Genomic DNA, 23459 nt, shown 5'->3' on the forward strand with positions numbered 1-23459 from the left:
AGATTACAAGTATAATATAATTATACACAACCCTACATTGGCAAAAGATGTGGCGGAAGGTGGTCTCGGCCCGGTGGTGGCTCACTGTGCACTCTTACTGCCTGGGGGCGCAAAACATTAAAGGGTGAGTGGACCAAAAACCAAGTTTCTGAAAATAGTATAAGAACATACTAACCCCTATGTAAAAACAGTTATAAAACTAAATCACTTCTTTTATAAATAAACTCATATGGAAAGCAATGCAACGTATATATATAGAATCAATCACACATTTAATTAAACATTAATTACTTGAAAGCATTGAAATCAATTTTAAATCTACCACCTAGGAGTACCCATTTATTATTCCGTCAATTCCTTATAATCCGTCAATTCCTTTAGTTTCCGTCAATTCCATCCTCGTGCCACCTGAGTGACACATCCTAGTAGACCTCGGGAAACACAAGGTCACCCGAGCCGCAATCCTTGCGAGATTCAGGGGACACTTGGTCCATCTAAGCTGCGTTCCTCACACCCACGGTTTGGGCGTCCCCGAAACTCGTGGGTGGTGTCTAGCATGCTGACCTACCCGAAGGCAACTAGATGTCCATCGACATCAATATAACCGAAGGCAACTGCAAGTCCGTAGACATCATTATAACCGAAGGCAACATATTTCCGAGGCAACATTTATTATACCGAAGGCAACCTTTTATACTTGGGTACCTATGGTGGTTTTTAATATAAATATATTTTCCTGAAAAAGATTAGAATTTATAAAACTACCTTTTAATTATCCTGAAATCCTGCTGCCATTCAATCTGATAATTATCTACTTTTTATTTTCCCTATCCTTTAAGGATTCTCAATTCGGCAGCAAATAAATAAAAGGATTTAAAACCAGCAATAACATGCTAGAAAAACATCAATCAATAAATACTTAAGATCAAATAATGACATTAATTGCATAAAATCATTTATAAAAACAAAGGTCCACTCACAGATACTTTGAGCTAGTTGGACCCTTTTGATGGTCCCTCCTATGGGTCAACTGGTGTCTGGGTGCCTAGTTCGTTCGATTTGGTGGCCGGAGGAGGAGGAACCGAGGGTTTGAAATTCGGAGAAAAACCACCCAAAATCCGCGAATTTCCGGTGGCTGGAGACGTCGACGGAGGAGGGAGGAAGGCCAGGGCTGGCTGCGGGTGCGACGCCGATTAGAACTTGACCGATCCGGTGAGCTATGGCGGTTGGTGGTGGCAGTTTTGAGGTGAGGTGGCAGGCTGGAGAAAAAACATGGGAGGGGGTCGCGTGAGGAAGAAGAGAGAATCAAGAGAGCGAAGGAAGAAACATATTTTTTTTTAAAATCTGATTTCGAAAATTACTTTTTTGCCCTATTTACGTATTTTGCTCATAAATCCTTCAATACAACTCGGAATTGAGTCCACTACATGTCTACGGACTTGTTTCGTCGCGCTTTACGTAATGGTACAACCGGATTTCCCAAATTCCATCCTGGTCAAAAAGTCAACTTAAAACCTAATAAATTATTCTAAGAGTATAGTTGTCTTTTCCTCCATTAAATTATTAATTAAATAATAATTTTGGTCTGGGTTGTTACATGCCATGCCAAGCGAGAAATCTTGATTTCACACCCAAACACGCTACAAGCTTAAGTGGGCCCAAGCCACTCAAATGCCCAGGGCTTGCTTGAGTGGATTGTGGTATGGATGGTAACAAGTTGTCATGAGACCCATTGATGGGCCAAGAAAGGGAAGTGTCGGGTTGCTTGGGAGCCTTGAAACTCAAGCCCATTTCTTGAGCCCAAACATATAGGTGGGCACAAAAGAGAGAAATAAAATAGCCCAATATCCTAGAGAAATTAGCCCAACACTTGGTGAAGTTAGCCCATTTACTTGATAAACCAACCTATTCTCTTAGAAGGCCCAAACAACTATAATAAAGATCTGCAAAAGCCCCAGCACTTGGCTGAAGAACAAAGCCACAAAAGGAGCTTGGAGGACCACGTGCACAGAGCTGCTGGGAGGCTCCAGCACATGGGAAGGAACAAGTTTCAAGCAAGAAACATCCAACGGACCGTGGAATATTGGCGCGCAGGCTGCTAGGAAGGGAGGCACCTTTCAAACCAGCATGCATACCCATTTCTTTCTCCCTATCAGATCTAGCCATAGAAGAAGGGAGAAAAGAAGGAAGAAAGATAGCTGAAAGTGGGCATTCCCCATTAGGAAAGCTGCGGGAAAATCTTAGAGCTCCCCAAATCCTATTTTTGTGCAATTGGGCTGAGAGAATTTCCCCAAATAGGATGAGTCAAAGGGAGAGAAGAGAAAGGAAGGGATGGATTTGGCCAAATTGGATAGAAACCATTAGGGTTTCTCGGAGAAAGGGGGCTTCCAGCGGCTATAAAAGGGGTCATCTTCTACACATCAAAACCAACCCACATCTGGAGAGCAAGCTTCCTCTCTCACCTACAAAACCCAACAAATTAGTGCTCCATTCACCCTTCTGGCAGATTGTTATAACATCTGACAGAGCCTCTGCCAAGCTGCCGGAAAAGCACTTAAGCCACCCATTCCCATCTCTCTCCCTCACTCTTCGCCAAACCTTCCTACAAACCCCTCCTCTCCTATCTTAATACCTTCCTCTTTCTCGTAAACACATAGCTTTCTCTTCAGTGCTAAACTCATGACAATTTTGCTTCCATGCCACAAGCCCCTCATGCCAAGCTAGAAAATCTATCTGTAAGTTGTTGTTATTTTCGTTGGTGAAGGTAACCAAGGTGTTTCCTAAGGTTTCACTATCCTTTTGAAATATTCTTGGGGCTTGATCTTCGAACTCAGACACATGGGGATAATTTCATTAGTTCGCTCCTTATGGCGGCCCAGCCCATTTGTAGCTGCCGGAAGAAAAAGTCCCCTACAATGGGAAATTAATCGCTTATTGAACCTCAGGTCTTTTCAGACCATTCTGCCTGTCATAAATGTTGAAAATGGGCCTAGAAACCTTCTTAAATTATGTACATGCACTTTTGAGGCCAGGGGTCAGGGTTTTGATTGAATATCTATGGTTGAGCTATTTTATTAATTAAATGTTTTAATTGCTTAAATAGGTACTTGGGCTTCATTGAACCTGCAGGAAGGACCCTCAAAGGGTCTGGCTAGCTCGGACGCTCAGTGAGTGGACTTTTGTTTTATAAATGAATTTGATGCAGTTAAAGTTCTATTATTTCTCTTGAATGAATTGCTATGGTTTTTGCTTTCCAAGCAATTAGTTTGAATTCAAATATTTTTATTAAATTATGTTTATGTTTAAATGTGAATGGCTTGGAAAGTAGAAAATGAAGTGATAACAGGATTTAAGGATTTAATGAGAAATATTATTATAATTTTTCAGGAAAGGTTTGTTTTAAAACCACCATAGGTATCCAAAATGTTGCCTTCAGATAACTTATTGCCTTCGGTTATAATGATGTCCACGGACATCCTAGTTGCCTTCGGTTGAGTCAGTGGGCGTTTGACAGTTGCCCCACGAGTCTTAGGGATATTCGGACGGTGAGGAGCGAGGAATGTGGCTCAGGTTGACCAAGTGTCCCCTGAGTCTTGCAAGGAATACAGCTTGGGTCGACTTTGTTTTACTGAGGTTTGCGAGGATGTGTCACACTATGTGACACAAGGAATTGACGGTATAATGTGGGAATTAAATAGAAAATCATGGAATTGACGGATTTATTATGGGTACACCTCGGTGGAAGGAAATTATTTCTTTTCAATGCTTTCAATTGATTTTGATGATTTGATTGAATGCATGATTAGTAATATGTATATAAATATGCATGTCTTAATTCGTGTACGAATATAGAACATGGATATAATTGAATTTCTAAATGTTTTAAAAGTGGGGTTAGTATGTTAATATTCTATTCTTCTTTCCTTCGTTTTAAGATATTTTTGTTTGGAGAAAAAAAAACTCTGTTTTTGTAATCTAAAAGACTAGGTACTCTTGGTGAGTGTTTTTTGATCTACAAGATCCAGACTTTATGTATGTCAGTTTACTACTTTTGCACTAGAACTTTAGCTGTCAAAAATTTGAAAAGTCTTGTATGCCAGTAGTGTATCTATGTCACACATCTTGGGTAAGAGGTATTCTTCAATTGTGATAGTTTGCTCTGTTGTACGTATTCAAACTGCCTCAAAATGTTTTCATTGTTATCTTGAGTTGAATACCAGTATAAGTTTTTAAATGATAAGAAATTATGAAAAGCTTATACATAACAGACATATAGTTGAACATAGCAAGATTGTATATCTAGAAAGATGTCGTTGTGCTTCAAATTAGCAAATTTGTGGGGTGAAGGCACAATGGTTGACATGCCATTTTACATTTGATGAAAATAATTGATGACTTTGTATGGAAGTATACTCATTAAATATCAATGAATGAATGAAATATTTGCATTCGAGAGCTTCATGTTTTTTGGTTTGTTTTATCAAGTATCTTATATTCTATAAATGAATGAAATATTTTGGTACATTGGAGAGACTAGTCAGCTGGTGGATTTTGGATTATGACTTTTGAGGAGAACTAGCAAATAAGTTTGGCTTATGCTTGTTATTTTTAGGCCCCAAGAATTAGTAATTTGTACGGACATCTAAGACATTAGGCCATCTCCAGCCATGGGCTATATCCCAAATATAGCCCTAAAATAATGCAAAACCCATCTCCAGCCATAGACTAAATAAAATTTTGGCCAAATTTGGAGGGCCACATTTGGCCCTTTAGCCCTCCAATCAGGCCACATATAGCCCACCTTTAGTCTAGGCCAAATTTTTGTGTGCCCATGCATTTGCTTTTTAAAAGCCAACAATAAAGTAAGATGATGTCATAGCTAGATATATATAATAAAATATGAAGGATCCTAAAATATAGCCCTACATGGCTGGAGATGGAAAAATTTAGCCCTGCACTATTCTTTAAAAAATTAATATTTTGTAGGGCTAAATTTTTAGTCCTGGACTACATTTAGCCCTATGACTGGAGATGGCCTTATGTATTCTTCTTGTGGAGCCTTATGACATGATGCTTTATTTCATTGGTTCTTGTGTATTGTTCTTATAGCAATTCTATGAGTTGTAGGTGAACTCATTGCTTGCAGTTAGCTTGTACTTAGTAGCATGCAATAGTCATCTTCTTAAGTTGTCTGAGAAGTGGAAATTATTTGGGCCTTCGAAATTCAAATTTGTTTTTTATTGCTTGTTTATTTCCATTTTATTGCCTCTTTATTGTCATTCTATTGCCATTTTATTGCTTTGTAGTAGACAGTTAACTTCACTCTTAATAATGGTGAACTCTCTTCCCTCGTAATAATTTTTTTCATTATTAACTTCATTTTGATATGGAGATTATATTTGTGAACTTAAAGAATTTGCACTGGAGGTTTTATGTTTTATTTGTAAATTTAAGCATGGTTCAGTTTTTGTTGGTTTGGCTTGAGCAATTGCAAGAGTAAAAGGGATGATGCTTCATGTAAATTCAACAATTAAATAGGAGATTTTTGTTTTCAATTTGTAAATTCTTGAGATACTTGATCATTTTTTAAGATTACGTGAAATAAAAAACATGTATGGAATATTATTGTATAGAAGACCATGTAATATTTTGATACCATTAAATGAAATTTTAGTTCAATTTACTTGAAAACTTTGGGATCTTGAGCAAGGTCCGGCAGTCACGTATACGACAGTTTTGAAACATACAAGACGACAATGTAAGAATGGTTAATTTGATATCCATAGTTGCTTCCACTCCATTATAATGTCATGTAGATTATAAAGTGGCAATAGACATGCAATACAAAAGCAATATGAAAGCAATAAACAATCAATAAAGTGGCAATAGACAACCAATGCGAAAGCAATAAAAAAAAAAATCAATAAAATGGCAATAAACAAGTACCTTATGGATGTCTTTGTACTATCTTTCCCATATTATATAATGTTCTAATTGTTGAACTATTACAATATTCAGTTGCTACAGATAAAAAATAGTACATAAAAAATAATAACCATGTATGAAAATTTCATATCATTACAATAATGACCTCAAAAACAGTATTGTTTTATACCACAATTCTCGGACCACTAAGGAGATGACACGTGGACAAGGATGGGAACTGGCAATGCAACATTCGGCACCCCCGCACTACCGATCGCAGCTCTAGAACAAATATACATCTTGAACACATGGAGAATCCACAGTGAATGTCTACAGTCCCACATCGAAAATATACACAACATGCACACCTCCCAAGACTTATAAAGGGGGCACATGTCCCAAAATGGAGGTAACTGGAACTTTCGTCATACTTAGCCATTACTCTATCCAGATTAGTTACTAAATCCGTACTTACTCAAGTATCGGAGAGCCTTCGGCCGGTACCACACCTCTGCCCTAGGCCTTATTGAGCGTTTCTCATCTTACAGATCATACGCTATACCGAGGCCCAGTGCATCCGAATGCCCAAATATCACTAAGTTGAGCCCAGAAGTGCCGAACCACTTTTTCGCATCAACAAGTATCAAGTACATTACACAAATATTAGAAACATACGGCTCCACAAGAAGAATACATAATGTCTTAGATGTCCTTACTAATTCTTGGGGCCTAATAATAACAAGCATAATCAATGATGTGTAAAGTTTGCTACAAGTTTGCTTAGCATTTTCATAATAGAAGCTTTGCTTTTGTCTTCAGAAGGCATCTCAAAGAACTCCTTGTCTACACATTACATTATGTACAAAATGCTCTCCAACGTCAGTGTATGACTTGCACATCAGTGCCTGCACAAACCAACTAAAACACATTGTGTAATTGTTAACCTCAAATTTGTTCTTGACAAGGAAACGAGTTGGGTGCGGCTTTTCTTTTCCTTGTGCAATTTGAAAAGAAAAAGAGAAAGAAACATAAATTGTCAAGACAAAACTGCAGCAAATTATAATTTGGTCAGGTACTCACCGTCGGGAAACAATATGCTTTCAATGAATAAATAACATATTAATTTCAACCAACACTACTGCACAACTCATCTCAGAAATATGATTGAGATTTGACAAACATACAGGTAGAAGATCCAATCCATTAAAACACACACATGCAAAAGTGAACCTAAATTATAACGCTAACTCAAGCTACAAAAACCCAACTTGTTGAGCACCAGTCAACAAGTTTTATAGGCAAATTGAAATCAAGTAGAAATTACTTCAGCAGTAACACCTTCATTTTTTCAACCAAAGATGCCAGCTTCCTTTCAATATCAAAAAGCACATTCAATTAGTCCCAAGATGTGGGACATAGATGCCTAGTCTTTTAGATTCCAAAAACAGAGTTCTTTTTCTACAAACAAAAATATCTTAAAACAAAGGAAAGAAGAAAATGGAGTAACAATTTCACAGCAATCTTTTAAAGAAACAATGAGAATGACAATGATTATGGTTTTAGAACAATACTAGGCATTAAATTAGCACATAAATGTTGAGAAAAATATAAAGAGCAGAGAGAGAGAGAGAGAGAGAGAGAGAGATCGTAAATAATATTTTAGCCAAGAATAATCTCAACTCCTACACAAATCACAAGCAGATAAAGAAAAATGATATCAACATATATTCCTATCAAATTACAGTAACATATCAATAAAACACCAAAAAAATCAATATAACAGCAATACCATAGCAATACAAAAGCAATACCACTACAATACAACAACAATAAAACCACAATACAATTGCAATAGCAAATCAACAATGCTACCTCACTATGATATAATCATAACAAGTTCATAGAGAATCCTAATACCAAATATAAGAATCAATCGACAAAGAACAAACACATTTGTTGTTTCAGACAAACAAAATCAATCCCAATACTTCACTTTTTACACAAAATACAGACGAAATCAATCACAATTCCAATTTCAGTAATCAAATTCAATTTAACATCAAAACTTACATATTCCCAACAATTCATTTTCTGGAGAAGTTGTTCTTGAAGAGGGCATGTAAACCCTGACTTCAAAACCCCACAAAATTGGACCAAAATGCTCAAACAATGGCCACCTAATGCCAAGACATGCTATCATATTCAAAAAAGATGGTTTTGTTTGGGTTTGTTTAGGTTGTAGAAGGGATTCGAAGAGAGACGAAGTTGGGGTTTAGATTTGGGTAGAGAAGAAAACATAGAGGAAGAGGAAGAATTGGGTTTTGAGGGTAAAGCTGTGGGTTTTGTAGGTTGTTCTTGATCTTCTTCTTCGTGAGAAGAGGCGTAGTTAACTAGATGGAGAGAGAGAGTGAGAGAGTGAGTGAGAGAGAGAACTATGAAATAGAGTTGAGAGAGCGAAGAGAGAGTTGAGAGAGAAACTAAAAACTGACCAAAAATGTTATCTAGCTGATAAGTGGGCAATAAGTATATATTTATAGGTGATATTTGCAAACTTTATGAGGAAATGTGGTATTTCCAGTTAAAATTAAAAAAATGGTGGCATTAAGCGCTATTTCCCTATTTTATATAGTTGTTTGTTGAAAATATTGCTTTTGTGAGGGTTTCTTAAAACCAACAGGCCCAGTCAGGAGCCATAGCCATAAACATAAGCAGGGGAGTTGGAAGATGTCCCCCCCTATTTAGACGTTATTATTGAATTGAATGGATATATGCCGATTCGCTTTGCTTAATTCCCCACTTCATCTTCCTCCTTTAACGAATCTCATCAGGCCTCCTGTCCTGTGTCAATCCTTCCAAACTTGCCCTCCAAAACTCACCAAATTTTCGCACCTGCCACTCCTCCCCCAAAAACCCATCAATCATACTAGACTCCTCTGTACCTCCTCCCATACTTCATCGCCATCGTCGTCATCAATGGAAGCTCCTCCGCAAGGTTACCGCAGGAATGTCGGCCTTTGTCTCATCAACGATTCTAAGAAGGTCCGGTTTTCATCTCCTTTTATATCTGTCTGTGCCAACTCGTGTGTATAGGTGTTTGTATCTCCATAGACTGAATTTGTTTGTATACGTATTTTTCTACGCAGATTTTTGCTGCTTCAAGGTTAGATATACCCACTGCTTGGCAAATGCCGCAGGTAAATTCATAACAGTTTGGATTGAAAGTCTGGGATTTTCTTTTTTTTTCTTTTTTTTTTGTTTTGGATGTTTGGTGACTGGGGGATTGGATTGCATTGTATTGGAAAAATTAATACTAATACAATCCTAAGTTGGCTGGATTGAGTCAAATGTGGGAGTTTGTTTTTTTTAATATAATTGAATAACATCAGTCTTTTCAACATTAAAAATAACAATTCTGTATTAAAATAACAACTATAATTTTTTTCGAGTTTCCATCAAACCTGCGTCTGCACACACACACACTGCACCTACACGAGTTTTAAGTTTCTTTGGAGCATCCAAGCAAGCACTTGAAACATTGAATTAGATTACAAAATTTTTAATAAGCGCTGAATTGTGCATTCCTATGTCTCAATATCTGGTACAAAGGAAGAAATTTTCAGTAACGAATAATGACCACCCCTTTGAATATGGTCAGGCAACTTGTTTAGCCATACTGTTTCTGATTTGTAGCTTAGATCTGCCATCTCATTTCATTGAAGATGACGTATCTAAAAGGGCAGTACTCCTGATATTAATATGTGGGGTTTGGCTTCCACTTACAGGATTAAATGAACATTGGCGAGTTCTGAAAACGTATTGGATTTCCAAATGGTAAATATATTGTTGAATGAAACAGTGTAAGGCATGAAAGAATCCAATGTACAACCATTACAAAACTTTTTTCTCAGAATTGAATATCAATTGCTTATGTGGTACTAGTAGGATCCTGTTAATGATAATGTGCGTACCTTCTGCTCTAATCACAGATTGCCGTTTTTCGTTTAGGGCATGACTAAATGAAGTTTGGTTGAATCAGTTATTGAATATGTAAAGGGAGAAAAAGTATAGAGTTTTTAATAGGAACATGCCAATGAGTGTAGCTACTAGCTGCAGTCATTACTTTGATTTCCTCTAGTGTGAGATTTCGTTATTTTCTTTTCATTCAATTAGTATTTAATAAAATTTGTGTTGGAAAGGGTGGTATTGATGAGGCTGAAGATCCAAGAACTGCAGCCATGAGGGAATTAAGAGAAGAGACAGGAGTTAATTCAGCAGAAATTCTTGCAGAGGTAGGACTTTTCTGCTGCTACACTTGTATTTCCATTCCTGTTTTCATGTTTTTGCAACATTACACCAAACATTTTTTAGCCTGCCTTTTGTTGAGTAAGTATGAGAGAATGCAAGAAGATATGCTAATCGAGTTGTATGTCTTTGTTGGAATTTTGTTGGTTGTTTTCATTTGGTTATCAGGCACCAATAAAGTCTGGTGAAGAAAACATTAAACTTAGCAGTTAAAAGGGAAAGCATTAGAAAACCTGGACTAAGTGGTCTACAGGAATGAGCTTAGATCTGCTAATTACCATGTTGGTGTTTGGATAAAGCAACAACATTTATATTTCATAGATGCAAATACGAGCGGTAAGTGGAAATCCAACTATAGTTAGCAGATGTGGAAAAAAAAAAATTGTTGAAGTTAAAACTCTGAAAGAAAGAGATGTTTGACCAATGACCCTGCAAACTTCTGCTCTGGTAGTTCTTCAATTTTCTGTCCAAAGCCCACATATGAAACTGATTAGTTATACTAGGCCTAGGTATTTCTTGTAGAATGCTTTCCACTTTTTCTTTCTCCAATTCTTACACAATTTTGCACTCTAAATTTAGCCTTGGTAGAATCACTAAACTAGATAGTATATGTATATTATCCCTTCAACAATTCAAATCATTAAACTGGAGATTGTTAGATAGAGTCACAGAATTCATTGAATCTCCCTTCTCTTGTTCCTACTATTCCAGAATTTTATGGTTCACACTCTATTCCATTATTCATAAAACAAATTTGCAGTTTTATAGTGAAAGCACTATAAGTTCATGTTAGTTACATTAGCAATTAACACATTATATATAAACAAAATTTGTTTAAAATTAATAACCTTAAAAGGTTAAATTTAATCAATTACAAAGGGAATTTCTTTATTTTTGGTTGGTGTTAGCAATCATGGCATCTTGAAATATATTGTTGAACCCACCCTTAAAATTGGCTGTTCCGTGGTTAGATATGGAAGTTCTAATGAATGAATGCCTTGTCGAATTTCCAATATTTTATTAGGCTTCATAAGTAGTTAAAAGGGAATATTTAATTGCCGCAGATTTTTTTCCTCTTTTCTAATCTGGGCTCTATATAAATTCCTTGTCTAATCTGATATCCTTTAGCTCACCTAGCTATTACATTATAACTCTCGACCACTCATTGTATTCCAACAAGCAATTGGAGCTAATGATGTAGTCGCCTTTCACATCATGAATTGTTTTAGTTTTTCTTTTACATTTTTTAATTGAATTAGGTCTTGTGTGAAGTTCAAATCCATATATAATCTTAAGATCTTGGGAATAAAATCTTATTTGTGCTAAGTGTGTCGCTTTCATTTTTATCTTTAATTCGTTTTCTCAGATTTTGATACACTAAATTTTTTGGTTCTGATAGATGTTATGGATTGCTTTTTTCTTTTTCTTTACATTATTGGCATAAAATAAATTATTATCGTGGGCATGGGTTGAGCCAATACTCTACTATGAATGGTTCTGGTGTGGGTAAGTAATGAGTATACTACAGTAGTTATCCATCTCACCCAACCTTCTATCATTGTTAACAGTCCAAAACGTTCTAATCTACAGCTAAATGCAGTGTTCTGGAACTTGTGGTTGGAGCGTAACAGAAGAATTTTTTAGGACTACGAGGGTGTGGGGGTGGCTGAGATGTGGGATAGAGTGAAGTTTTGGGCGGCGTTATGAGCTTTGGTTACTCCTGTTTTTAAGGATTTGGCTGTCTCTTCTACTATGTGAGATTTGTTAGCGGTTGTGAAGTGATGTGTTGCTCTTTTCTTTTTTCCTAGGTGGCCTTCTTGTTTGTTTTTGTCCTTCTTTCCTCTTTTTGTTTTGGTCTTGAGGTTGCTGTTTTCTTTTGTTTTTCTCTTGTGGATTCCTTATCACTTGCTTGTTTCTTTGTTTATCTCTTTCGATTTTATAAAGTTTCTATTTTTAAACAAAGGTCTACAGCTAAATGCATCTTAGTCCGATCAAGTGCCCTAAGCATCCTTGTTACACCTTTCCCTCCTCTGATTCTACCAATATCACTGAACTCCTTATCTCTATCACGATCTCAAACGTATTCTATTCCCTATTAGGAAGATCAGAGAGGAAGTCTTGGTCATAGAGGTAGGAAAAGAATGAGGGGGTCTTCGAGACTATGAATCCTTTCTTATTCACCCCCCCTGCCTTAAGGACACACCTAAGGATGGTACTTTGAATGAGTGTGATTTCTATGGGGGTGCATCTGGTTCCTTATTTTCTGGTTATTTAATCCACCTTTTTCTTGGAGGTATTGTAGTAATTCTGGTTTATACTATTAATAACATTCTAAGAGAAAATCAAGGTTGCAGATTTCATGATTTATTCTAGTATTCCTTTCCAACTACTTATGCAGTTAAACAAAATGCTTATTTGGCATTTTTAATGCCAATCCTATTCTTTATGAAAACATTCTCTCTCCTAACTAACACACTCCGTTTGTTTATGTTTGCATTACCACCTTGGTGAGCCTTCAAGTTATTTTGGAAAATGATGGATAGGTTTTTTTTTTTTTTTTTTTTTTTTTTTTTTTGGGTGTCCAACATGAGTTATTAACATGTTTGATTACTTTTATTTGTTTCTGTTTACTTTAGACACTCATTTGCAACTTATGTTTGTTATGTTTTTCTTTTTGTTACATCATGTTTTTATGCTTACATTACATGATTAATAGGTAATAAGTTGTTGTATATTATCTGGTGTGTTATAATGTCCTTTAGCTGTCTATTATCCGTACCTTTTCTGGTACATTTCCGTTTGTGGGAAAATGTTCAGTTATGATTATTTTTGGCTTTTGTCCTGTTCAGGTACCTTATTGGTTAACCTATGATTTCCCACCAGAAGTTCGGGCGAAACTTCAGCAACAATGGGGATCAGACTGGAAAGGCCAAGCACAGAAGTGGTTAGTGTCAGGATCACAATGCCTTGCATGTTGCGTAGGCTGCAAACTGTTTAATCCTTCTTCTGGGGACAATGTCTCTGTTCAGAAAAGAAAAATTACCTTCTAATGAATTTTATAATCAGTGGAGTTATAGTAATGAACATAAAAAGAAAAAGCTAAACAATAAATTCTTTATTTAGATTTAGAGTTTTGTCATTATATGCCAGTTTATAACCACAAGGCATCCCATCATCTTCATTTAACTATCAATATAAGTTTAATCGTTTAAGCATGCAATCAATGTAGCAATCATTCATTTGTGCATGAATTGGTGCTCAAGATTAGTGCGAAAATCATATTCTAAAGTTTTGCTTCTGCTTTTGCTTTCTTCTTTTTTAGGTAAGAGAATAACTTGTTGAAGTTTAGAGATGACATGCTCATATTCACATGGTCTTATTTACATAATTACATGTATGTGCAATTTCACAGGTTTCTTCTTAAGTTCACTGGGAAGGATGAAGAAATCAATCTTTTAGGTGATGGGAGTGAAAAACCTGAGTTTGGGGAGTGGTCATGGATGGCAGCAGAACAAATTATTGATCTTGTGGGTTAAAGTTAGAATACATATTGTTTGAATAGCAAACGTTATATATTATTATTTGAACATGTATTTATTATTATTATTTTTTGGTACAGGCTGTGGATTTCAAGAAGCCTGTCTACAAGGAAGTTCTTGCAGTTTTCGCACCCTATCTTCAATAACCTAGGGTTGAGGGACCCTGATTGAATGATTTGAGCAATGTTTTTTGCAAGTTTTTGCTAGGCATCTGTGATCTATCCGACCATAATGAAAAAAGCGAAAAACTGAGTTTTTGCTTGGCATCCGTGATCTATCTGACCATGTCAATAAGTACTTTTTTTTCTTTATAATGAATTCACTAAATCCTGAAAATGGGATATCTGACCATGTGTATAATATAACTGTTATTTGTTCCCACCCAGAAGAGTGCAAGAATTCTAAGTGCACATATGCACTTCCCCATTCTTACAAATTCTCATCTTGCAAAATGAAAGTTGTGTGGGTGTGCATGTGTGTTTTTTTTTGTTTTTTTCTAATGAAATGTTTTCAATTGAAAGGCAGGCTGAAGCCCTAGAACAAACAAACGAACTAACGGGGCACAGCCCTGAAAGGAACCTTTCTCAAACAGATGCAATCCAAGTGACTCCAAACCGATATTCTAACTACTCTAATGTAGTAGGAGAGGGATCGAACTCTGTTGCAAGGGGGTAAGCACACCGCCTTGAATAATTGGCCTAACCCACTGTCACCTTAATGCCAAGGTCGACTCAGATGCTAGCTGAGATAGTTGGAAGGGTCTGAAGTTACGTTCTCTGTATATTAGGAACATATTTATAAGAGCAACAATCTAATTCATTGCATGTGTTGGAAAACATGTTGAATTAATCAGTATTAATTCAAACACTGTAGCACTGACCCTTCAAATACAATCAAAATCTTGCCATAAAATACCAGACAGACTCATATTGTCTCGCTTTCTCACAACAATGCCTTGAAATTTTAGTATCCAATCAACTTAGAGAGGAGCTACATTTGAACGTTTTAAATTTGTCCTTGCTCCTCAACTTAATCAGGCTTGACAAAGCCATTTGTAAGCCTGAGCTTCATGATCAATACCTAGCCAAGCTCAAGCAAACTTAGAGCTTCTTGAGATCTGAAAAGAAAACAGTGCAACTACTTATCCACCTTCTGAAGTATATTCTGCACATGTTTAGTAACGATATTTGCAACGATCTCAGGAGAGAACCTTGTGATCATGTCTTCCCTTGCCTTTTCCCCTTTCACCTTGGCTTCCTCGACATTGTTCATCACATGCCTCATGAGCACACGAAGCTTACTAACAGAAGGTTCTGCCCAGCGATGTCCTGTGAAAGGCCCTTCCATTATGTCGCTCATTCTATCCACCGGTAATGGATAGCTATTCTCCTCAGTCAGATACTCTGTTGGCCCTGACCAATTCGTAGCAATCACGGGCAATGACATTGCCATAGCTTCAACAAGAGGCCTTCCCCACCCTTCCCCTCTTGATGGAAGAACAAATGCATCAGCTGCCTTGTATACCCGTGGCAAATCAATCTGTGCTATGTGAGTATCAATCACATAAACTGGAGCCCAACCAGTGACTGGTTTCTGCATTCCAGATTTTTCCACAAACTCCACTATCTTATTCCCAAAATCTCTATCAGAGTGATAAGGATTTGTTAGAAGATACAAGGCAACCCCATCTGCCTCACTGAATTCTTCCAAATAAGATTTCAACAACACATCCCATCCTTTCCTATACTCCCACTTAAATATACTCATAAATACAAATTTCTTCTTCACTTTCGAATTCTGGGTTGTCTTCCCCATAACCAACTTCCCTATAGAGGCAAGATTTAAAGGCTCATACTCAAGTGGATCAAAGAACTTCACATCAATAGGCTGCACAATTTTCACAACCTTAGATGTATCAACCCCACTTTGTATAAATGTAGACACATGAAACTCGGTAGGAACCCAAACATAATCCATTTGGTTGCAGCGCTTCACATGTTCCGGATTCACCCTATCTGTCTCAAACATGGTCCGGCCAATCACCGACTTGAAATTTTGGTAAGCAGTTGGTGGGCAAGGGAGTGTTTCAAACAATGGAGGGTTCCAAGCACCAGGCTCACTGTGGCATATGACTATGGTCTCCTTCATACTACATTGTGTGTGGTAAAGCTCAACTGCCAAGTTCTTCATATATTTAGGCAAGCCCTCCCAGAATTCTAGGGACTCCAGATCACCATGTTGCTCAATAGCTATTCTAAAGTCTGGGTTTTTACTGTGTTCATAAAGGGCTAAAATATATGACCAGCTTTCTGAACTGTACCCACCACCTGAAAGGAAAGGAGCCATCCACAGAACACAGTAGGGGGGCTTGGAAATGGGATTTGGTACCTGGGTTTGCTTGGTTTTTTGTTTTGGTTGAAGAAAGCCAAACAGAGCTTGAAAAATGGCGGGCTGTGATGAGAATGTGTACTTCAGCTGCTTGGTTTTGAGGTAGTTTGTTTTGGTCAAACTGAATGAGATAGCAAGGATGAGAATTAGGAGGGATGATAAGTAGAATGCATAGGGTTTCAATTTTGATGTGAAGGGGAGAGTTGAATTGGGTTGTGGTTGGTTTTCAATGGGTTGTTGGTTTTCATGTGAATCCATGACAGAGGGATGAGAGAAATAACAGTGTAGGTGTGCAAAACCAGAAACAACACTCAGAAGGCTTGTGTCAATGAAACTATGGCAGAGAGGCACAGAAACTGAAAGAGCGATGCTGTGCAGAGGCACAGACGGTGGACTTCGTGGTAATTTGACTTAGAAAGAGCAACTCCATATCTCATTCAGAGCAGAAAAATATAGTCGGTTTTTTTTTTTTTTTTTTTGTTGGTCAAAGTGGACTTTCATTCATAAGTAAGGATTACAAATAAAGCCCAACATAGCAAACATCAAAAGGCCCAAAACAAATAAAACCCTAGCAACTAAAACACAACAACAGAGAGCAGCCGCCATGATCATCCCTGCAACAGGAAAAGCAGCAAGTAGACAACCAACCAGGGCCAAAACAAAACAACAAACTTCCATCCCAACACAACAAACAACAACCCCAAAAAGCCTTAAAATTGGAAAAACGTAAAACCAAGAAAACCCCAATAGCGAACTCCACTGCGACACACTTCGCTCCCATCGAACCCAAACTCGCATCCAAGGGAACAGCAGCCATGCATTAGACGAAACCGAAGGCCAAAACCAGCCTATAGCCAACAGAACCAACAAGAACCAATTTGAGGAAGGTTGTGGTGCGAGCACCCGAGTTGAAACTCTACCAATCTTCCAAATAGGACGCGAACACGCGTGTAGAGGATGAATAGCTGCAAGCTTGGATTGAGGTGGGAACAAGTGAGGAAGGAGAGGAGTAGAGCAAGTGATATGGGTGAGAGAGGGGGGGATATGGGGGATGAGGACCAAGGGGGTGAAAGAGGGTGAAAAACCAATAAAAAGGTTGGAGATTGATGTGAGATCTAGGGTTAAAAGGGGTTGGAGAGGAAGGGGAAAGCAAAAACAACATAACTGAAAGGGCATAAAGCCCTGAACAACTGAGACAGAGCTCAGAGAAACACCCATTAAGGGTGGGAAATTGCCACCAACTCTCAAAACTGGGAGAGAAGCAGAGCACAAGGAAATTGCCACCGACTCTCAAAACTGGGAGAGAAACACCCATATAGTCGGTAAACTACGAAAAAATTGTACGTACGTGTAAAGAGGCAACGCATTAAGTTTTTTTTTTTTCCCAAAAAATATATTGAGAAAATTTTAAAATTGTCACTTGAACTTATATTTTCAATTTGTCACCTTTAAAAAAAAAACCGAGCGATTTTCCCCAGGAATCATACAAAACTGGTCACCACAAGTTTCCGACTCCGGTCCTATACAATTTTGAAGATCTTAAACAAAAGGTGTGTTCTCGATGATGCATGTGTCCTTTGTTACAGGGTTTTGATAAGGCTCAATTCTAGCCCCATTTGGCAAGCCACAATTTGGCTCCAAAGATCACATGTCAGCTTGATTCAATCTCATTTAGTTCCAACCAGGAAATCTCAAAACTCATAATTGATATAATTAACTCCTGACCACTGTAATTAATAATTTCCTATTAGATAGTGTTGATGCTTTTTTTGGGAGGGTCAACTTAGGTAAATGAGTGTTGGATCTTTAGCAGGGAGAGAATGTTGTGGACCTTCGGCACAGAGGGTTCCTACATAAGGAAACGAGAGATAAGCAATCGTCAAGCTTCGAGCACCGGTGTGGTACCTGTCGAAGGCTCTCCGATGCTTAAGTCAGCTATATGTGGTAATTTTGGCTGAGTAACAATAAATGTGAAAAAATAGTTACCCCTTTTACTCGAGTATTGTTCCCTATTTATAGGGAAGTGAGAATGAGAGTTTTGCACAAAGTTTTGATGTGGGACTTTGTGAAAACTGTTGTGGAGGTGACACATGTCCATGGTTCTAGTTTTTGTAGTTGGGAGCTTCGGCAGGTGGTTGCCACTTCGGAAGGGGGGCCTTCCTTTGGTAGGTTAAGAAGGTGATGATGTCATTCTTCTTCTAAAGGTTTATCTGTGTGTCTTTTTGGAGTATTTCTTTCCTTTGGCAACTGGCGTATTTGCTCAGGTACCAGTTGTCTAAAGCCGAATATGCTTGGTTGATTATGGTGTAAACAGTAGTCCCCCAAGTTGCCAATCAAGGAGTGGCTTCTAGGTTGGGAACTTGTAAGATGTTCAGTAATTAAATCGAGCTTTCAGTATGATGGGTAATTTAGGCAGTCCCCTAGTCCCCCAAATTATGAAGCTAGAAGGCACGTTTGTTGGGAGGGGGTCCTCAAAAGGGCGTTCTTGTGAAACTGGCACCGGGGGAGACAAAGGAAAACTTCTAATTATATATATACATTTTTTTTTTTTTTTTTGGGAACCATTTGTAGGTTCGGCATGATGGGTGCCAAAGATAATGGTATGTCATGCCGAAGGGTGATGCCTGCGAGAGAGTTGAGTATGTTTGCACGTTCGGCACGGTGGGTGTCGAACGGAAGGCGTGACGTCAGCCGGCTATCATGTGTCTCCTTGTGTGTTCGGCACGGAGGGTGCTGAACGGCAAGCGTGACGTCGTCACTCTTCATCGCGTCTCCCTTTACACATTCGGCAGGTAGGGTGCCGAATGAAAGGTGTGATGTCAGCATGCGAGTCACGTGAGTCCCCCTGAGTGTTCGGCAAGGAGGGTGTCGAACGAAAGGTGTGATGTCATCATACGATTTGCGTGAGTCCCCCTGCGCATTCGGCACGGAAGGTGTGACGTCAGTATGTGAGTCGCATGAGTCCCATTGCGGAAGGTGCCGAACGGGAAGGTGTGACGTCAGCATGCGTGTTGGAATCGTTGCCACATGTCGGAAGAATCGAAAGGGTTTTTGTGGGAATCAAGGCGTCGTTCCTAAATGGGGTGGTTGGGAGATGGAAGCGACGGTTCGCATTCCGAGGCATCCTTTGGCAGCTATATAATGGGGTTGAAGGGAGAAGGGAGAGTACTTAGAAATTTACAAAGATTTGGGTAGAAGAGGAGGCGATTTTCGACGAAGTGATCTACGGTGGAGGTGATTTTCGACTAGGCGAGGGCAATTTTTTGGCGGCCGTGTGTGGTGGAGATAACAAGGTATGACTTGTTTTTGTCCCTTCTTTTTTGGATTGAAATGTGCCTTTTTGTTGAATTTGGGCATGAACTTTTCATTTTTCATATGAATTTGGATGAACTTGATGAACATTGTGGAACATGCCTAGGGAACTTGTTTTCAATCTTCGCATGCCCATTAGTTTCTGTATTTTGTGTTTGTAGATGTCTGATAATTCTAAAAGAAATAGCCAAAGTCCACCAAGTACCCATGCCTTCAGTATGGAGGACTTGGAGAGTGATAAACATGACGAAGCCTTGGGTTCTTATGGGGAGAGTACTAAGTCCGAAGGTTTGGTGGAGGGGTTGATAGTGGAGAAAAATAGGGTGGGGGAAGAAGAGCAGTCAGTAAGCTCTGGGGGGGGGGGGGGGTGGGAAGCTTACAGGGAGATGCAGAGGAACTACACTACCCTAGAGGTCGTTGCCAACCGGGTCTTGGGTATAACTCAGGCATCTGAAGTTAGTTCAAATGACCGGGGGGAGTCATCTGGGTCTGGTACGGTAGTGGGGGCCTCTGGTGGTGTGAATGTGCCAGTGGGGGTTCCGCTGCCGAGGAGGAACCAGCTTAGTATCTACGAGCTGGAGCAGTTGAAGGGGGATTATGTGATTCCTGACTGTGTGGGGTTAAGGCTACCAACGCCAACAGAAGCGATGAGGTACCCACTCAAAGGTTGCGTGATGGTGTTCTCAGCCATGTACAAGTATGATTTGAGGCTGCCGTTGCATCCTTGGGTGCAGATGATGTTGGCAAGATTGGGTTATGCTCCTGGGCAGTACAACCCCAATTTTTGGATCAATTTACATGGGGTGTACATAGTTTGGTGGTTGGCCAAGCGAGGAAAACCATCCTTCTAGTAGTTCATGCACCTCTACTCCGTCTCTAGGCAGCATGGTAACTTCGGCTGGGTTTAGGTTAACTGCTGAAAGGAGAAGTAGAGAGGGTACTTCATAGGGCAGCCACCAACGTCGCAGAAGATGTGGAGAAACCGATGGTTCTTTGCCTTCGGTGAATGGGAGTGTTAGCCTGGGAAGACTGTCAGCAGACGCGTGCCTACCCAGTTTCAGTCTATAGGTCTTTGATTTTTCTTTTTGTTGTGTTTGAACTTGCTTTGGTTGTACGTGCTTCAATATGTGTTTTCATGTCTTCCGAAGGTTTGGAAACTTATAGTTTTGTCCTGTGCAGGTTCGGTGAAGTGTAGTCCCGTCTCGAAGGAGGAGGAGGAGGAGATTGAGTTGGTGAGAACCCTAGTCTCAGCAGAGAGATGGGTGGCGAGGAATATAGTGACGCTAGTGCTTCTTCTGGAATCGGGGCTTCTTCAAGGCAATAAGTGTTGTCTTTTTTGGGTTGACCTCTTTTTTTCTTTTTTTTGTATATGAATGCTAGGTTAACTTCTGTTGTGTTCTGTGGATGGCAGTGGCGGGTAAACCGAAGGGGGTGACTATGGTGGTGGAGGTTGATGAAGAGAAGAAGCAGTAGAAGCTGAGGGAGAGAAGGGAAAGGGATAAGGCCAACAGGGCCAAGAAGGCTAAGGGGAAACAAGTCAAGGGTTCGGCAAGCACGGCCGAGAAGGTGGAGGGTCGTACCTTGGGAAACGGCCTGGAGATTGTGATGATGGGCTGGCAGAGTTGGAGAAGAGGAGGAGGGGTCTGGAGTCAGCCATCTAGGATGTGATGGGCGGATCAGAGTTGCTGCCCTTTGACCTGGAGCCTCCTCCGAAGTTACCACTTGGTATGGAGGAGCTATTCCTCGTAGGTACAGATGATACGGACTTCGCCGCAGTTCGGTAGCAGAAGAAAGATGTGACCCTGGCGATGCATCGTCAGGAGGTGCTCCTTGTGAATGCCTTCCTGACCGAGGTGAAGATGGATGCAGGGAAGCTGACTCGGACCAAGGCCATGAACTTCTCTTATCGTGTCCAGAAGACGGTCCTGTCTACTGCCAACGTGAGTATCTTGGTGCTTTGGTAAAAATAAAAAATAAAAAATTGAAACTAACTCCGTCTGATGAAGATTTTGTTTTTGTTTTTTTTTTTTTTGTCTGCAGGCCTTTGGGGATATGTATCTGACCCTAACTAGGGCAGAGAAGGAGGTGGCGTTGGAGAGACGTCATTCGGAGACAGCGAAGGCAGCAATTGCTGAAGCTCATGCTGCCATTCGGGGGAAGAATGCACTGCAGCTGAAGGTGGGGAGACTGGGGAAGGAGTTAAAGGAGATGTCTCGCCTGTTGGAGGCTGCAGAGGAGGCCAGGGTCGAGGAGGAGAGGAAAAAGGTGGAGGAGCTAGCGGAAGCTCGTGCCAAGGTAGTGGAGGAGTACAAGGGTTCGGAGGAGTTCCCAGACCTTAAGCTGGAGGGGATGGTTGAGGAACACCTGGGCTGGGAGAAGCAGATAGCAAGATTTAACCCAGCCTTGGACATCAACTTCGATACTGGTGGTGTTCATCCTCCCATTCCTCCCGGTAGGGAGTGGATGTTTGCTTCCCCCTCTTTTGCGGATCCTACTAGTCCTCCTAATACCGAAGCAGTAGGTGGTGCGAAAGGCAGCGGAGGTGGAGTGATCCCTGAGGTCGAGCCTGCAGCTGAAAAGGCACCGGAGGAGCGTGCTAACGCCTGTGGGATTTGTATACGTTTTTGTTTTTGTTGTGTAACTTAGTATGTATCCTAGAGAGTTTTATTAGAATGCTGATGGTGCTCGTGTTTTTGTATGAATATTGTCCTGCCCTAAGGCAAGTTTATTTTTATAGTTGTATGGTAGCATATGCCCTTTGTTTTTTAAATAGATTTTTCAATAATTGAGATCGTAAAATGAGTAAAAATAAGCCAAGGTCAGGCGATTCATTAGCTAGATGCCGAACGGCAATAACTTCATACAATGTTTGAGTTTAAGGCTAAAGACATAGGTGCCAAAAGCTCATGAAAACATAAAAACCTAGGGTATGGGCTTGTTTACTTGTGATAATACTTGAGGTGATCAGCATTCCATGGGTGGGGCAAAGGTTTTCCATTGGTGTCACGGAGCTGATAAGTGCCTAGGCGGCAGACCTTGATAACCTCATACGGGCCTTCCCATATTGGTCCATAGGTACCTTCGATCGAGTTTTTGGTGGCCAAGGAAACCTTGCGCATGACCCAGTCTCCTGTTTTGAAGGCACGTGGTTTGACGCAGGAGTTGTAGTGCCCGTTTGGTATTGCTTATTTGGAGTAATAAGTGATTTTTTTTTAAAATTTGGAAGCCCAACCCGTTTGGTAAAAAATATAAAAATCATTTTTTGGTCTTCATTGCTGTCAGACAAATCAGTTTGGAGAAGCAACTGTATAGTTGCTTTCAATTTTGGATTTCTCGGAAATCAGTTTGGGAGTTTAATGAATTTTTCATAATACCAAAAATAGCCTTTAACAACTTCAGAATTTACATCATCTGTCCCTTTTATTTCTGTTCCTCTTCCCTGTTCACGTATCTTCTTCTCTGTTCACGTCTCTTCTTCTCCAGACCTCAGTTTCTTCTTCTCCTTCTTTTCATGTCTCTTCTGTTCTTTCAACCTCAGTTTCTTCTCAAGCGCTGTGTAGAAGCCCCAAGACTTAGGTAAATTTGATATTACTTTTATTTCTTACCTATTTTGTTTTTCCCCTTTGTATTTAATTCCTAGGGTTCTAGGGCACTGAGAAAGCAAGAACTGAAAATTTGTTTGATTGTTATTGATTGTTAGAGACAATAATCAAAACCTGGATGCCCATATAATTGCTTGCTTTAAAGCCAAAGCTTCTGCCTGCAAGTAGAGGTTTAGCATTTTCATCACGGATTACAAAACCTGCAGAAGAACTTCATTAGGTAAAACAAAGCCATTGAAATTAAAGACTTACCAGGAGGACTCTACCCATAAGACTTATCATTTTTATTTCTAAAACTAAGATGACATCAGAATGAATATATCCTCAATAGACATGACCCAAAATGTGAAAAAGAAAAGAATTGTCCTACTTTTTTTTTTATGAGAGAATT

General features: G+C 39.4%; 2 protein-coding genes across 2 annotated transcripts; one reads left to right on the forward strand and one right to left on the reverse strand.

Moving 5' to 3' along the window:
- The first annotated feature begins 8598 nt into the window (after positions 1 to 8598).
- Positions 8599 to 14202, forward strand: NUDX26 (nudix hydrolase homolog 26). The gene is made up of 6 exons (XM_021978714.2): positions 8599 to 8964; positions 9069 to 9119; positions 10122 to 10214; positions 13077 to 13171; positions 13640 to 13754; positions 13847 to 14202. Exons 1-6 carry the CDS (start codon positions 8686 to 8688, stop codon positions 13910 to 13912), a joined length of 699 nt encoding a protein of 232 aa, XP_021834406.2. The 5' UTR covers positions 8599 to 8685; the 3' UTR covers positions 13913 to 14202.
- A 446-nt stretch (positions 14203 to 14648) lies between these two features.
- On the reverse strand, positions 14649 to 16596 carry LOC110774168 (UDP-Glycosyltransferase superfamily protein). The gene has a single exon (XM_021978711.2). The coding sequence runs from the start codon at positions 16410 to 16412 to the stop codon at positions 14904 to 14906; it is 1509 nt and encodes a 502-aa protein (XP_021834403.1). The 5' UTR covers positions 16413 to 16596; the 3' UTR covers positions 14649 to 14903.
- Positions 16597 to 23459: the final 6863 nt, after the last annotated feature.

Source organism: Prunus avium, chromosome 4, assembly GCF_965620075.1.
Source record: "Prunus avium chromosome 4, drPruAviu1.hap1.1, whole genome shotgun sequence".
Taxonomy (NCBI): Eukaryota; Viridiplantae; Streptophyta; class Magnoliopsida; order Rosales; family Rosaceae; genus Prunus; species Prunus avium.

Coding starts and splice junctions, on each gene's coding strand:
- NUDX26 (XM_021978714.2), top strand. CDS start 8,686: ATGGATATATGCCGATTCGCTTTGCTTAATTCCCCACTTCATCTTCCT. Junction 10,215..13,076: donor CAGCAGAAATTCTTGCAGAG/GTAGGACTTTTC, acceptor TGTCCTGTTCAG/GTACCTTATTGGTTAACCTA. Junction 13,172..13,639: donor AAAGGCCAAGCACAGAAGTG/GTTAGTGTCAGG, acceptor GCAATTTCACAG/GTTTCTTCTTAAGTTCACTG.
- LOC110774168 (XM_021978711.2), bottom strand. CDS start 16,412: ATGGATTCACATGAAAACCAACAACCCATTGAAAACCAACCACAACCC.